General features: G+C 31.1%; 1 protein-coding gene across 1 annotated transcript; it reads left to right on the top strand.

Annotated features, from left to right (window-relative positions):
* The first annotated feature begins 486 nt into the window (after positions 1–486).
* On the top strand, positions 487–10,192 carry LOC137830205 (vacuolar protein sorting-associated protein 51 homolog). Its single transcript, XM_068637397.2, has 20 exons — positions 487–797; positions 891–1,030; positions 1,109–1,163; positions 1,262–1,369; positions 1,529–1,627; positions 1,737–1,814; positions 2,146–2,223; positions 2,478–2,588; positions 4,639–4,739; positions 4,827–4,894; positions 6,601–6,674; positions 6,797–6,863; positions 7,160–7,269; positions 7,400–7,666; positions 7,772–7,888; positions 8,710–8,781; positions 8,874–8,924; positions 9,213–9,440; positions 9,527–9,703; positions 9,865–10,192. The coding sequence occupies exons 1-20, from the start codon at positions 630–632 to the stop codon at positions 9,982–9,984; spliced, it is 2,289 nt and encodes a 762-aa protein (XP_068493498.1). The 5' UTR covers positions 487–629; the 3' UTR covers positions 9,985–10,192.
* Positions 10,193–13,171: the final 2,979 nt, after the last annotated feature.

Here is a 13,171-nt window from a genome sequence, read left to right on the forward strand (position 1 = left end):
AAATTAATTTCCGAATTATGTAATTTAAAATTAGTTTAAAAAAAATAATATTTTGATTGTATAATCCAAAAGCTAATAAAAAACTTATAAATTGTATAATCTAAATCAATGCAGAAAAACTAGTATAAAGAAAAAGTGAAATACATTTAAAAAACTAGCATTTTCCACCACAAAACTACAACCTTATGGTATAATGCTCTCAAACTATGTATACAATCACAAATCGGTGAAAATCGTGTTCTGGAGGTGCTGAGGTGCACTATGAGAGAAATTATAAGAAGAGTTAGGGTGAAAAATCTAGATGGGATTTTAGGGTTTATTTATTTTTTAACTGAAGAAAAATAATGTAATTACACAATTAATATGAGGTGCGGCAAGAACCTATGGGGTGCAGGAAGAATGAGCCTCGTTGACATGGAGCTCCGAATTGGTAGTCAGCCCAGGTCAACTAGAGATGGGCCAAGGAACCTCGTAGGCCCGTTTTCCACTCACCTTGAACATGGTCATTCCATTTCAACTTTCAACAAAGATCAGAGTCGTTTCACTACATTTCGCAGATCGGAGGGAGAAGAGAAGCGAGTTGGTTCAACAGAGACAGCAGAGGAAAACGAGAAGAGAAAGGGGAAAAAATGGGGACTGATGAAGTACCAATGGACGACAAAGCGAAGAGGATGAGAGATCTGCTATCGAGTTTCTACTCCCCAGACCCTTCCAACTCCAACACCACCTCCAAACACGCTACCCTTGACGATATCAATTCCACCTCCTTCGATCCCGATCAGTACATGAATATCCTGGTAAAATCTTATCGCTCTTCTTCAATTAATCACTCACTCTGCTCCTTGAATTTCAATTTTCACTCGGTTTCATTCAATGAATGAATTATGCAGGCGTACAAGTCCAATTTGGAAGGGCTGCTCCAACGTCACGTTGAAATGGCAGCTGAAATAAAGAATCTCGACACTGACTTGCAAATGCTAGTCTACGAGAATTACAACAAGTTCATTAGTGCCACAGACACTATAAAGAGGCATTTATGCTCATAACCCTCTCTCTCTTGCTCTATCGTGTCAAAATTTTCTGCATCTAATTCTTGCTTTTCGAACAGGATGAAGAGTAACATTTCAGGGATGGAGACGAACATGGAACAGCTTCTTGAGAAGGTAACCGTAGCGTACCAACTTTGTTGAGAATATTAGAATCAAAATAAAAAGAGGAAGAAAGGGAGTTTGATGGGAGTCCACATTTTCCTCCAATGCAGATCATGTCTGTGCAGTCAAGAAGTGACAGTGTCAACACTTCTCTATTTGACAAAAGGGAGCATATTGAGAAGGTACACCGGACTTGTAATCTTCTTCGTAAAGTTCAGGTATTACTTATTAAACCAAGCGTACATATTTCTTTACTACGGCTTTGCATCACTGAAATATTCATGTTCCATATATCATCAGTTAGTGATATGAGTTGTGATTGTTTTTTGCGGAAGTGGAATATGACTGACATGCTTTTCACCTTTGTCGAAGAGTAGTTCATATATGATCTGCCCGATAGATTAGGCAAGTGCATAAAGTCAGAGGCCTACGCAGATGCCGTCAGGTTTTATACTGGAGCATTGCCAATTTTTAAGGTTGTGCTTGGCTTATATAGTTTTTGATTCAATCCATTCATTATTTTTACACACAACATGTTAATCCAGGTCTCAGATGAAATATTTCGGTTTCCCCCTTCTTTATTAGGCATATGGAGATTCATCATTCAAGGATTGTAAGCAAGCTTCTGAAGAAGCAATAGCTATCATAGTAAAAAACTTACAGGTATAGTTCTTTCATATATGTCAGACTGTTTGGACATGAATCATAAACTAAATTTCTTTATCAATTTCTTTTTGGCAATATTTTTTAATGGAAAATTAACCACGGCTTATTTAATTGCTAAGTTGTAAAATCAACAATTGGTGAATAGTTAGATGTTATATAGTAATACTGGATAGGGTTAGCTTACCCTATCCACCATTATAATCTGGTATTCCAATTGCAGTAAAACTTAAAATACTCAATTGGTACTATTAAGATTAACATACTTCTCTAATCTATCGTTTTTAGTAGAAGCTTGTTATCATGATTTGACATTTTTCTCTCTAACCAGGGGAAGCTATTTTCAGATTCTGAATCAATACAAGTGAGAGCTGATGCAGCAGTGCTTCTTAAGCAGTTGGATTTTCCGGTTTGTTCACTTTTTATAAATAGAAAAAATTGTTTTTGCATGCCATATGATGAGATATTACCAGCTAGTAATTATTTTCTGAATCTTACTATTGAAGAACTGCCCAATGATGATTTTTTTTGCCATTGTATGAAGAGCTTTGAGCACCCACCATGTTCTCTTTCCCTATCTTTTAGAGAGAAGTAGCATCATATTTTTTGTGTGGGTGTTATTAGTAAATGTTGTATGAAGCTAGGTTTTCAATTTATTGGCAGGTGAACAATTTAAAGACAAAGTTATTTGAAAAGTTAGAACAATCTATTACGGACATTCGACTTAACCCTGTAGAAATAAACAATGCATCCAGGGACTGTTCTGCTCACGAGGTAACTAGTACGAAAGCGTTATCCTTTTCTATATTGTCCTTCTCTTTACCCCTTGATATCTCATATCACTAATTTACTATCATATCTCTAATTTACTATCATATTTTTTCCTACTTAAGATGTTGACGACAAACAACATTGAGGTTATGTGTGTATCCTAGAGCATCAATTTAAGCAAGATATTCTTCACCAAAAAAAAGCAAGATATAGATTAGATATAGAAAAAAAAGATATAGATGTAGATGTTTTTGTGAGGATATGATGCATGGATATGATCATGGTATTCAAAATCGAGATCTTCTTCAAGATCAAAGGAAATATGAATGGTAAATCGGGAGATCGTAACACACATAGTAAGATCCTACAAATTTTATGAAATATACACACACAAATCATTATATCTCACTCAAAATTCATAATTGAACTTCATAATATATATATAAAACAATACATCATTAGGTGTAAACACCACATCCTAGTTGCATAGGAGTAACTCATTCCTAGTTACAATACACTAACAAAATAATAATCCATCTAAACCAAATAATCTCATAAGTTAAATTCATAATCTACATCGAGACCTTCAACTTCGTTTCCATCTCCTTCACCATTGAAATCAATCATGATTCATATCTAAATCATGCCAATTACAGTTTCATCCTCCTCAACTTGGACTAGAACCAAAGTTTTCATCCAAATCCAATGCTTCATTCTGCCCGTGTTCATCTTCCATGATCCACTCTTCATGGGATGAAAAATCAACAATATTAATTTGAGTTGGTTTTCTTGTTTGCTTCTTCTTAGCTAATTTTGAATTAGCCATAACAAAAAACAACATCATTCATTGTGCTTTGCTTTAGGCTATTTCTTCTCTTTGTGTTGACCTAAACAAAAGCAAAGACAAACACGATAAGCAAGTAGTAGACTAGTAATTCTATTCTTCAGATATATTTTAATAGTAACTTACCATCTCAAATGAACTCCCATTATGCTCACATTCGGAGGAGCTAAATGTCAAGCTCAATAAATGAATGACAAATTTTTGGAGTTTTGGATGGATGCTCATCACCATAAGATTCCCACCAATTGTTGGAGTCTTTAAATTAATAGACCTAGTAGCCAAGGGACAACCAAAATATTCTGCTCCTTTTTGAAATCATCAATTTGAACATCAGTTTGTTCATCCTCATCTTAGTTATACATTCCATTAGACCTTGTTTAAATCGTGAGAGATCATGACACCATCTCCTACCTAAAACCTTAAAGCTTTGTGATTATATGGGTATTTTTTTCTTACATGTTACTTAACTTTCTCATTTCTACTCAATGTGAGACTTTCAACTCATACTTGGATTTCTAACAATCTCCCTCATGTGTGAGTTGGGTTATACCATAGGATTTACTACAACGAGACATGCTTGTATCGTCAACCATCTTAACGCACTTCCCCTGACCCTAAGTGCTATTAGGTTTTACCATAACGACATCTAAGTTGGTTTCCAAGATAAACCAGACTATGATACTACTGTTGGGAATTTTATAGGGAGATACATTAAAGAGATTCATCACCAATGAGTCATCAGTCAGCCATATAAGAGATCATGACCCCACCTCTAACCCAAAACCTTAAGACTTATGGGTCTTTTTTCTTATATATTACTCAACTTTCTCATTTCTACGCAATGTAAGACTTTTAACTTATACTTGGATTCCTAACCGTAGAACACTTTGAGGGTTACAGTCTTGTAGAAGGTAGATATCATTTGAGAAGATGTATTTATGCATGTATCTCTATGTTTATGTTCATCTGAATGTCGATGAGTTGGCCAATAACAGGAAATAAAGAAGTAATGATTACATAAATGGTTATGTCAAATAATCTGCCTAGGGAATTGATAATGAAATATTATTACTGTTCCGATCCAATTCAATTTCCTCCCGTTCTATTCAGCCTAATTTACCTCCATTAGTATGCATATTTTTTTTTCTTGTAATTGATGTTATAAGATTGAAAATTAGGATCTATTATTGTTCCCTTTTCTTAATGTAGGCAGCTATTCATGAATTTGTGGAGGCAGTTCGTGCATTTATAGCTATATTTCCTGATTCCGATGAACAGTTGGTTAAACTTGCTCAAGACTTGGTTACCAAGTTCGTATCCTTATTTGCCACTGGAAACATTTTTATTTACTTTAGATTAAATTTGTATAATATGAACACTTTTCTAATGTATGTTAGGAACTTTGTAATTGTCGAGGAATATGTAAAGACACGGATATGCCCAGAAGATCTACTTGGTGTTCTTCGTAAGTAGTTGGCCTTTGCTAGTACTTCAGTATTTTTTGTGTGTTTTATTTGTCTGTGTGTTTATAGTTTCTGGAAAAATACTTCATTTCTAAAGCTATATATGTCTTTTTACTTTCAGTACTGCATTAAATATGAGTCAATGACATTCGACCCATGCCTGTTATATGATATTTAATTTTACACAAAAAAAAATAGCATTTTTTTTGGTCCAATTTCATTTTTTATATGCCTGTATTTTTTTAAATTACATAGAATTTTTTCTCTGAGCAATCCATTTCTATTTCTCAACGGCACTAGGTGTGTTTTGGGTTTATTTACTGCTTATCAATATGACCGTGACATAAACACTATGGTAGAGCTTATGAAAATAGAATTTGATATGTTACCAAGTAGTTTTCAGCTTATGTTTTGTGAAATATTTTCAAGATGCTGATGAGTGAAAATTATCAAGCTACCAATTTTCAATGGCCAAGTGAAAATTATCATCTGAAATTATCATACAAAAGAGAAAAGCTAAATTTCATTTGCCTTGTTTAATACAGTGGGAAACACTTCACCTTTTTTTACCCATTTACCTTGTGCAAATTTTCAATATTCTGTATATATATATTATTTTATTGTCTCCGTCTCTTTTTAAGTGTCATTTCTGTTTTTTATTGGGGAGGAAGTGGGAAAGGAAAAAAAGAAAGTGAAAGAGGTTGGTTATTTGGATAGAGGAAGAGAGACTAGGAAATGAAGAGATGAATAAAAAGTTTATTGATGTAACAAAATAAAAAAAATTAAATTAATTGAGAAATTTTAATAAATTACGAAAACACCCTTAGTTAAAATTAAAAGATAATTAATTATAAAATAGTTATTTATGAAATTGAAAATAGTAGAAAAAATTATTTCAAAAAATTACATTTAATTTATTTAAATAATTAATTATAATTATATACTATCTATTTTCTACCTATCAATTTTAAAAATTGAAATTATAATAAAATTAATTAAAAAATTTAAGTGATTAATTTTAAACTTTTTGTAAAATTAATTACTAAATATTAAAATTTACTTTGAAAATATTAATATTTCAATTATTTTATTTATTATTATAATATTATTTATTTTAATTATTTATTATATTATAATTAAAACATAAATACTTTATTATGTCTTTAAATATAATTGATCATGTTTAAGTAAAGATAATAAAATATTCACTCATAATTGTCTATGTTTAAAAATATAATTGATTATGTCTTTGAACATAATAGATTATATTCAATTTTTTCAACTTTCTTCGGAAATCTTCGTAGTAAGTTAAGTATGAAATTTTGTCTCGTTTTCCATGTTTTAAGGTTATGATTTTTATGCTTTTTTCGCAATCTATGTTTATTTTGTTGGAAATAAACGCAGGGTTAAGGTTGTTTTGGACAAATCAAGAAATGTTTTAAATTTTCTCCAGTTTAATAAAACATTTATTAGATTTCTTATTTTGCCCTTTTTCATTTCTATGCCACAATAAATGCATATACGTAATCTATTACAAGGTTGGATGAAGAGTAAATGTATATATGACAAAAGAGTAATTAATACTATTGAAATTTGAAGAAGAAAGCTAAATAAAAACAAAAATCTTTCAAAGTTTCGATAGTTAAAAGGAAACCGAGGGGGTAATTGATAAACCAGTTTCAAAACTTCTTCAAATTTGTAATTACAGGAGTTATCTGGAATGATGTGCTCCTAATAGATGAAGTCTTGCAGGAAGCAGCCCTCTCAAACCATTCTCTTGAGGTTATCCATTTATCTTGTTTCGATTCACCTAAGTTGTAACTATTCAATTCTCCACTTTCGCATATTTTATAATATAATCATTACAAAGTTAATTTCCATCAACTAACCCTTAATATTTCCAGGCTGCAAAGGTTGTCCTCATGTCATTTGTTAGAAGTGCATTTTCTCATCTTCTGCAAGACATCTCAGGTTAGTTCTTTGACTTGTATTCAGAATACTTCTGATATTAGGTTTCAACTTAAAATTTAAAATATGTTTCCCTACCATGTTGGAGAATCAAGAAACTAAGAATCTTATTTTGATGATTGCACCAATGTGACAGATTTTTTTTACAATGATCAGAAGCATAGAATTCTATGAATTATGCTGTTGCTGATTCTCAGTTGTCAAAATATCTCTATTATATACTCACATGATTTTAGCTACTGGAAAATTTTAGAAAGTTGTCTTCGCAACTGTACTCTGAATAAGCATCTGTTTGGTAGGCTCCCTCTTACAAATCCTGAAAAAGGATGGTGCAGAGCAGTGCTCTCTTGATATTGTTCTTGATGCAAGTACGAAAGCAGTTCTTCAAGGAAGCTTGAATGTCTTGTTGGTAAGCATGTTTGTATGCTTAGTTTCGTCTAACCAAGGTTATACACAATTGTGTATGCATATTGCCATTGAGATTTTCTCCTATTTCTGCTTTTATGTCATTTCATTTACATTTAATCGCTCTCCTTCAGGATTTCCGCAAAATATTAGATGATGACTCTGGGATCCTAGTTAGATTAAGAGAGTTAATTATTGATTGGGTTCAAGAAGGACTTCAAGACTTTTTTAGGAAACTAGAGGATCAGTTCCTTCGGTTTTCCGGTAGAAGTAACTCATCTATTCAAGCACACGGTTTGGCAGAGGGTGCTCAAGGGGATAAAGCTTTTGCTGGCCTTGTCCTAGTGCTGGCCCAGTTGTCTGCTTTCATTGAACAAACTGTCATCCCAAAAGTCACTGAGGCAAGGGTTCACTTGATAGACTTATATTCAATTCCTGAAATTTCACTGTTACTTTTTTATTCATATCCTCCGGATATACCTTAAAATTTTCCTTGTAATCTTCAGGAAATAGCTTCTTCCTTTTCTGGTGGTAGCGTTAGAGGTCATGAATCTGGACCTGCCTTTGTTCCTGGAGAAATATGTCGAAAATTTCGGTCCGCTGGTGAAAAGTTCCTGCACCTGGTACGTTTTTAAGTTCATATTTTGTTTTCAGTGGAATTGCAAATCATGACACTTGTTGTCCTTGTCTGTATGTCACTCATTCTTATTCATATATTCCTTAGGTAATGCCTAAAGCATGCTTAGTGTTTTTCAGCTTGATTGTAATACCAGAGAATATTTGTTCGCATGGAAAAGATGAGTTTCAATTTGATTGACCATTTCAGCCTGTAGGCAGTGCTTCTTTGCGTGTGAAATACAATTCCATTCAGAACATGTGAATGATGCAGTTGTTACATTATGTATTGTGATTTTTCTCTCATGAACTGACTAGTTTAGATGCCTGTTCAGTTTTAACTGTCAGTTAATTTTATCTGGAACGATTTATTAAGTTTTGGGAGAATGTTGACAACTGTGAGTTTTGAGCAGTTCTTATTAATTTTTTAAGTAGCTTTCTTTTATTGACTTTTGCCTTGGCTTTTACTTGACTGGTAGAGGACTTTGTGGTCCTATGGATTTGTGCTATATATGGTGCATTTGATTGTAAAAGGTCATATCTTCTATAATATTTGGTTGTCCTTTGAGTTTATTAGGGATAGATACCTCATATGGCTTTGCTTTGATCTTCTGGGATCGTTTCTTTTGAGGGACTCTTGTCTGATTTGCAAGCGAACTAGCAAGCTTTACTTCGCTTTCTTTGTTTCGTTATAAACATTCTTGAGTGCTCTGGTTTTGGTGGATATGTAGTCTCCAGTTATCTGTCCCTAGTCCTCTATTTACTTTATCATTTTAAAATATTTCAAATTGAACAATGTTTCCTTATACTGTTTTTATTTTTTTTTCAGTACGTAAATATGAGAACTCAGTGGGTATCGTTTCTCCTGAAGAAGAGGTTTACCAACCCTAATTGGGTTAAGGTCAATCTGTTATATCCCTTTTTTTCACGAGACTGGTGATTGGTTATCTTTGAAAGAGCTTGAATCTGAAGTTTATTCTTTTCTTTCCACAGCATAAGGAGCCAAGAGAAGTTCATATGTTTGTTGATTTGTTTCTTCAAGAGGTTGGTATATCTAATATTTAAATCAACCGCACTTTTCTGTGTCTTTTAAGTTTGCATTGAATGGTTTAAGCATCGTAATTGAATACTAGTAATATTAAATTTTGCTTATCTGAAATAAATGAATGACCATGAAGCTTTAATTGAAGCAACAACAATAGAAAATCTTATTCCATTCGGCGAGGTTGACTTTGTGGATTACACAACACTATTCGCTTTGGTTAAAGATCAAATTTTAATTGAAGCAAACTGAAGGAAATTTTAATTTCCTTTATTTTCTTTTTGTTCCAGCTTGAAGTTATAGTTAAGGAAGTGAAGCAGATATTGCCCCAAGGTAGACGTAAACACCGCAGGACTGATAGTAATGGAAGTAGTGCTTCATCAAGGAGCAACCCATTACGGGAAGAGAAACTGGGTAGGTCAAACACTCAAAGGGCAAGGAGCCAGCTTTTGGAAACGCATCTGGCAAAATTGTTTAAGCAGAAAGTTGAAATTTTTACTAAAGTAGAATATACTCAGGTATTGTGTGACTATTATATTGTTGATTTAAATTTAAATAGTTGGCTGTGAGGGAGCCATGATATCATTTTCCTTATGAACCGCAGGAGTCTGTTGTTACAACTTTAGTTAAATTGTGCCTTAAAAGTTTACAAGAATTTGTCCGACTCCAGACTTTTAACCGAAGTGGATTCCAGCAAATTCAAGTGGATATCCAGTTCCTAAGGATCCCTTTAAGGGATATAGTTGAAGATGAAGCTGCAATCGACTTCTTGCTAGATGAGGTAGGAAAAATTATCTTAAACATAGTTTTTCATGGTAATGTCACGCAGTTTTCTAATGAGAATTGCCTTTAGTTTTACAGTTTCTTTTCCCCTCTTTAATTCTTAAAGTTGTTATGCATCTCTTGTGCTTATTTTGTGATTTTTGTATCTTTTGGGCGTAGGTGATCGTTGCTACCGCAGAACGGTGTCTAGATCCGGTTCCATTAGAGCCTCCCATATTGGACAAACTTATACGAGCAAAGTTGGCTAAAACCGAGGAGCAAGATACAGTTTCTTCATAAATATTTTTGTCGAAGCATTGAATATATATATAAATGTGTTTGCTGCCGTGTTTGTCATCTCGTAAAATTTATGGTTTTGGCCGTTGAAAAGTAGCTTTCTGTTCGCTTTGTAAATCTATTGTAACATATATGTCATATTGCCATGTTATTTTTGTTAGCATTTGAAACATGAGGAAGTTATATCCAATCATTGAGATGTGACATTTTACATGGAGGGATCCAAATGGATGGGGATACTTTAACACCATATACAGGAAAACACGTACATTTTAACAACCCCATCAATTATTTTTTAATTATATTTATTTTATTTATTTTTTAACTTAAAATATTATTATATTGTTATAATTGATTGTCAAATGTATGTAGCTTTCTTTTTAGTGTCAAAAGAAACTTTTCCTGATACCAATCAAACGGGGGTCGATTGTTTTCCCCCCCTTTATAATTATTTAAATATCATCTTAAAACAAATTCTTTAATAAATACTGACGTTCACAAATACATTTACTATTTTTATACATAAAATTATATTTTATTTTTATTTTTAACATATAAAACTAATAACACATAACAAATAAACATGACCAAAGAGTTATGTTACAGACAATCTATATATATCTCTAAAAATATGCATGAGCTTGATATGTTTACTCTATCTATCCGTAAACACGCAAAATAATATCTCGACATTTTTTTTAGAGAAATATAATTGATTATTTTAATATATCCTTAATTAAGAAGATAATTGGGATTGTTAAATAATTTTTTTTTACTTCATAATCAATTATTATAAATTTATAAAGTTTTCCAAATATTGTCTGTACAAATAGTAAATTATCACTTTCTGAATAATTGATTAAATTGTTTTTGGTTGATTTTTATATCTTATAAATAACAATATAATTGTTATCGGAAATAAAATCTGTTAACTTTATTTTTTCAATTATGTATTTATAATTATTATTTATAAAATTGAAACTAAAACCCTTTTATAATCATCTAATTTTAGAAACGTCTTTTGAGTTATGGTAAATGTACAAGCACTTTAAGAAAAAAAATTCTTATTAGAAATCAGTGACATTCAGGTCATATATTTTCCAATTCATTTTTCTCTTTAGTTGATTTGGTTTTTACACCTAGTTTAGTGCATTAGTAGATTTCTATACATAGTAGTGTTTCTCGATAAGTTAATAAGAATCTTGATAGTTAATAAAAACATGGTTAATTAAGAAAAAGGAGGGGATGAATTGTACTTAGGTTAATTATTTGATGGAAAACACTTTCTTTTTTTAGGAGTGAAAGTATTCTTAAAACTCGTGAAGAGTTTTGTGGATTCTAGAGGAATGAATGAATATGTGAGACTGAAGAGGTGAGGTCAACTCATTAGGAAATAGTTTAAATTAAGTGTTAAACAAGACTAACCTACGGAGAACTTAGAAACAAGTAAAATAATAGAAAATGGACAACATTTCTTTACTAATTTCAAGTTAAGCTTTGTTATTTCCAGCCTTTGTTATTTTTTACTTTTTTTTTCTTATATCTTCATATTTTCTCTTAGTACATCTCATGCATGACTTAAGGTTTATGATTTATTGGAAAATTTATATTCTAACTTGATCTTGAGATGATGGTTGGGTATTTGAGATGGTTGATGGCTAGTTATTTTAGTTGGTGATCAAAGAATTCATGTATTGTTTTAATTAATTGTTTTCTTCGACTCTTATTTCCTTATGATTGAGGGAAAACTTTAAGAGAAAAATCACTAAATTCTCTAAATTTTAAATTAAATTAAAATTAATAGTCATAATACTTGTTTGGAGTCACTAATGCCAAACGATAAATTTATACCATTTACATAATATTAGTTAAAAATTAAAAAATGTAAAAATTAAAGTAGTGACAATTTTTTAAATATTAACTTAAATTTCCACATCAAATGACCTTTGAATTGATATGAAAGATGAAAAACTTTTTACATTGATTAAATGACCTACTGATTTAGAAAAGTGGATACTACACTCGTTATTTCTATAACTAATATATTATCTTCTTTTTACATCGCTTCAAAAAGCAATAAATGTAAAAGTCAATTAAAATAAGATTTTCCCAACATTTTCCTCATTCATCGTAACACCACTATAGTTCTCAACACTGATTTTCATTCTATTATGAAAGACCATTTAACTTTATCATTTTGTGTTTTGTTGTATTCGTGTGCTTTCTGTCACCATTATTGTCTTTCTCTTTTTTTGTCTGTCTCATTTTTTTCGAGTGGTATTTCTCTCATTACAATCTTTGTTTGACATCTTAATAAGTATAGTTTTTACATATGATTTTAGTTCAATTAAGTGGCTAGATGGTGATTTGTTGGTTCAATTTGGTTTTCATTTGAATTCGTTTTGGTGGTAATAAATGTGTGGTGAAGTTTTTCTCCCTCTTAAAAAAAATACACTATTTTACATCATTTATATACATCAGAATAATTATTTTAGAATTTTATTTTAATCGATATTATATATCTATATGGTATAGTAGTAGGTATTTGCATGTGAATAATCTATGAATTAAATTAATAATTTGTTTCAAATTTTGAATTGTTTGAAGTAGTTTTATTGTTAAATTTGGTTTCTTTCATTACCCCATTATAATTTAGAAGTATGAATATAACTAAAAATTAAGATGAAATGCTATACAGGCACATGTGTACGTGTTTTAATTAAATTTGGAAGTTTTTGAAATATTTATATTTACATTATTCGATCATATAATAGGTTTTTGGTTAAATAAGAAATGGTCAAAGAGAATTTGACGAATTTTAGTAAATCTGTGCTTAAACAAGAATCCACCCAAAAGAAATTGGCTAATTCTTCATTTCACGTAAGTTAACTATGTTGATTATTATATTTTTATGAAATATGATGAATATCATATAATAAGAATTATTGATATAATTTGTATGAAAGATATTAATATAACCATCTATGAATATAATGGAAATAAAGTTATGAAAATGTATTAATGAAATATTCAAACTTAAAAGTTTTAAAAAAAGTAACTATTTTTTGAAAAAAAACAAAAACAAACAACACGTAAGGGTACATTTGTCATTTAAAGTAAACGATTGGAGAGCATAATCCCGTGTAGTTTCCCCGAATTCTCAAAATCTCGTTAACTTCCCCAAACGCGA

This window comes from Phaseolus vulgaris, chromosome 7, assembly GCF_051622355.1.
Source record: "Phaseolus vulgaris cultivar YP4 chromosome 7, ASM5162235v1, whole genome shotgun sequence".
Classification (NCBI taxonomy): domain Eukaryota; kingdom Viridiplantae; phylum Streptophyta; class Magnoliopsida; order Fabales; family Fabaceae; genus Phaseolus; species Phaseolus vulgaris.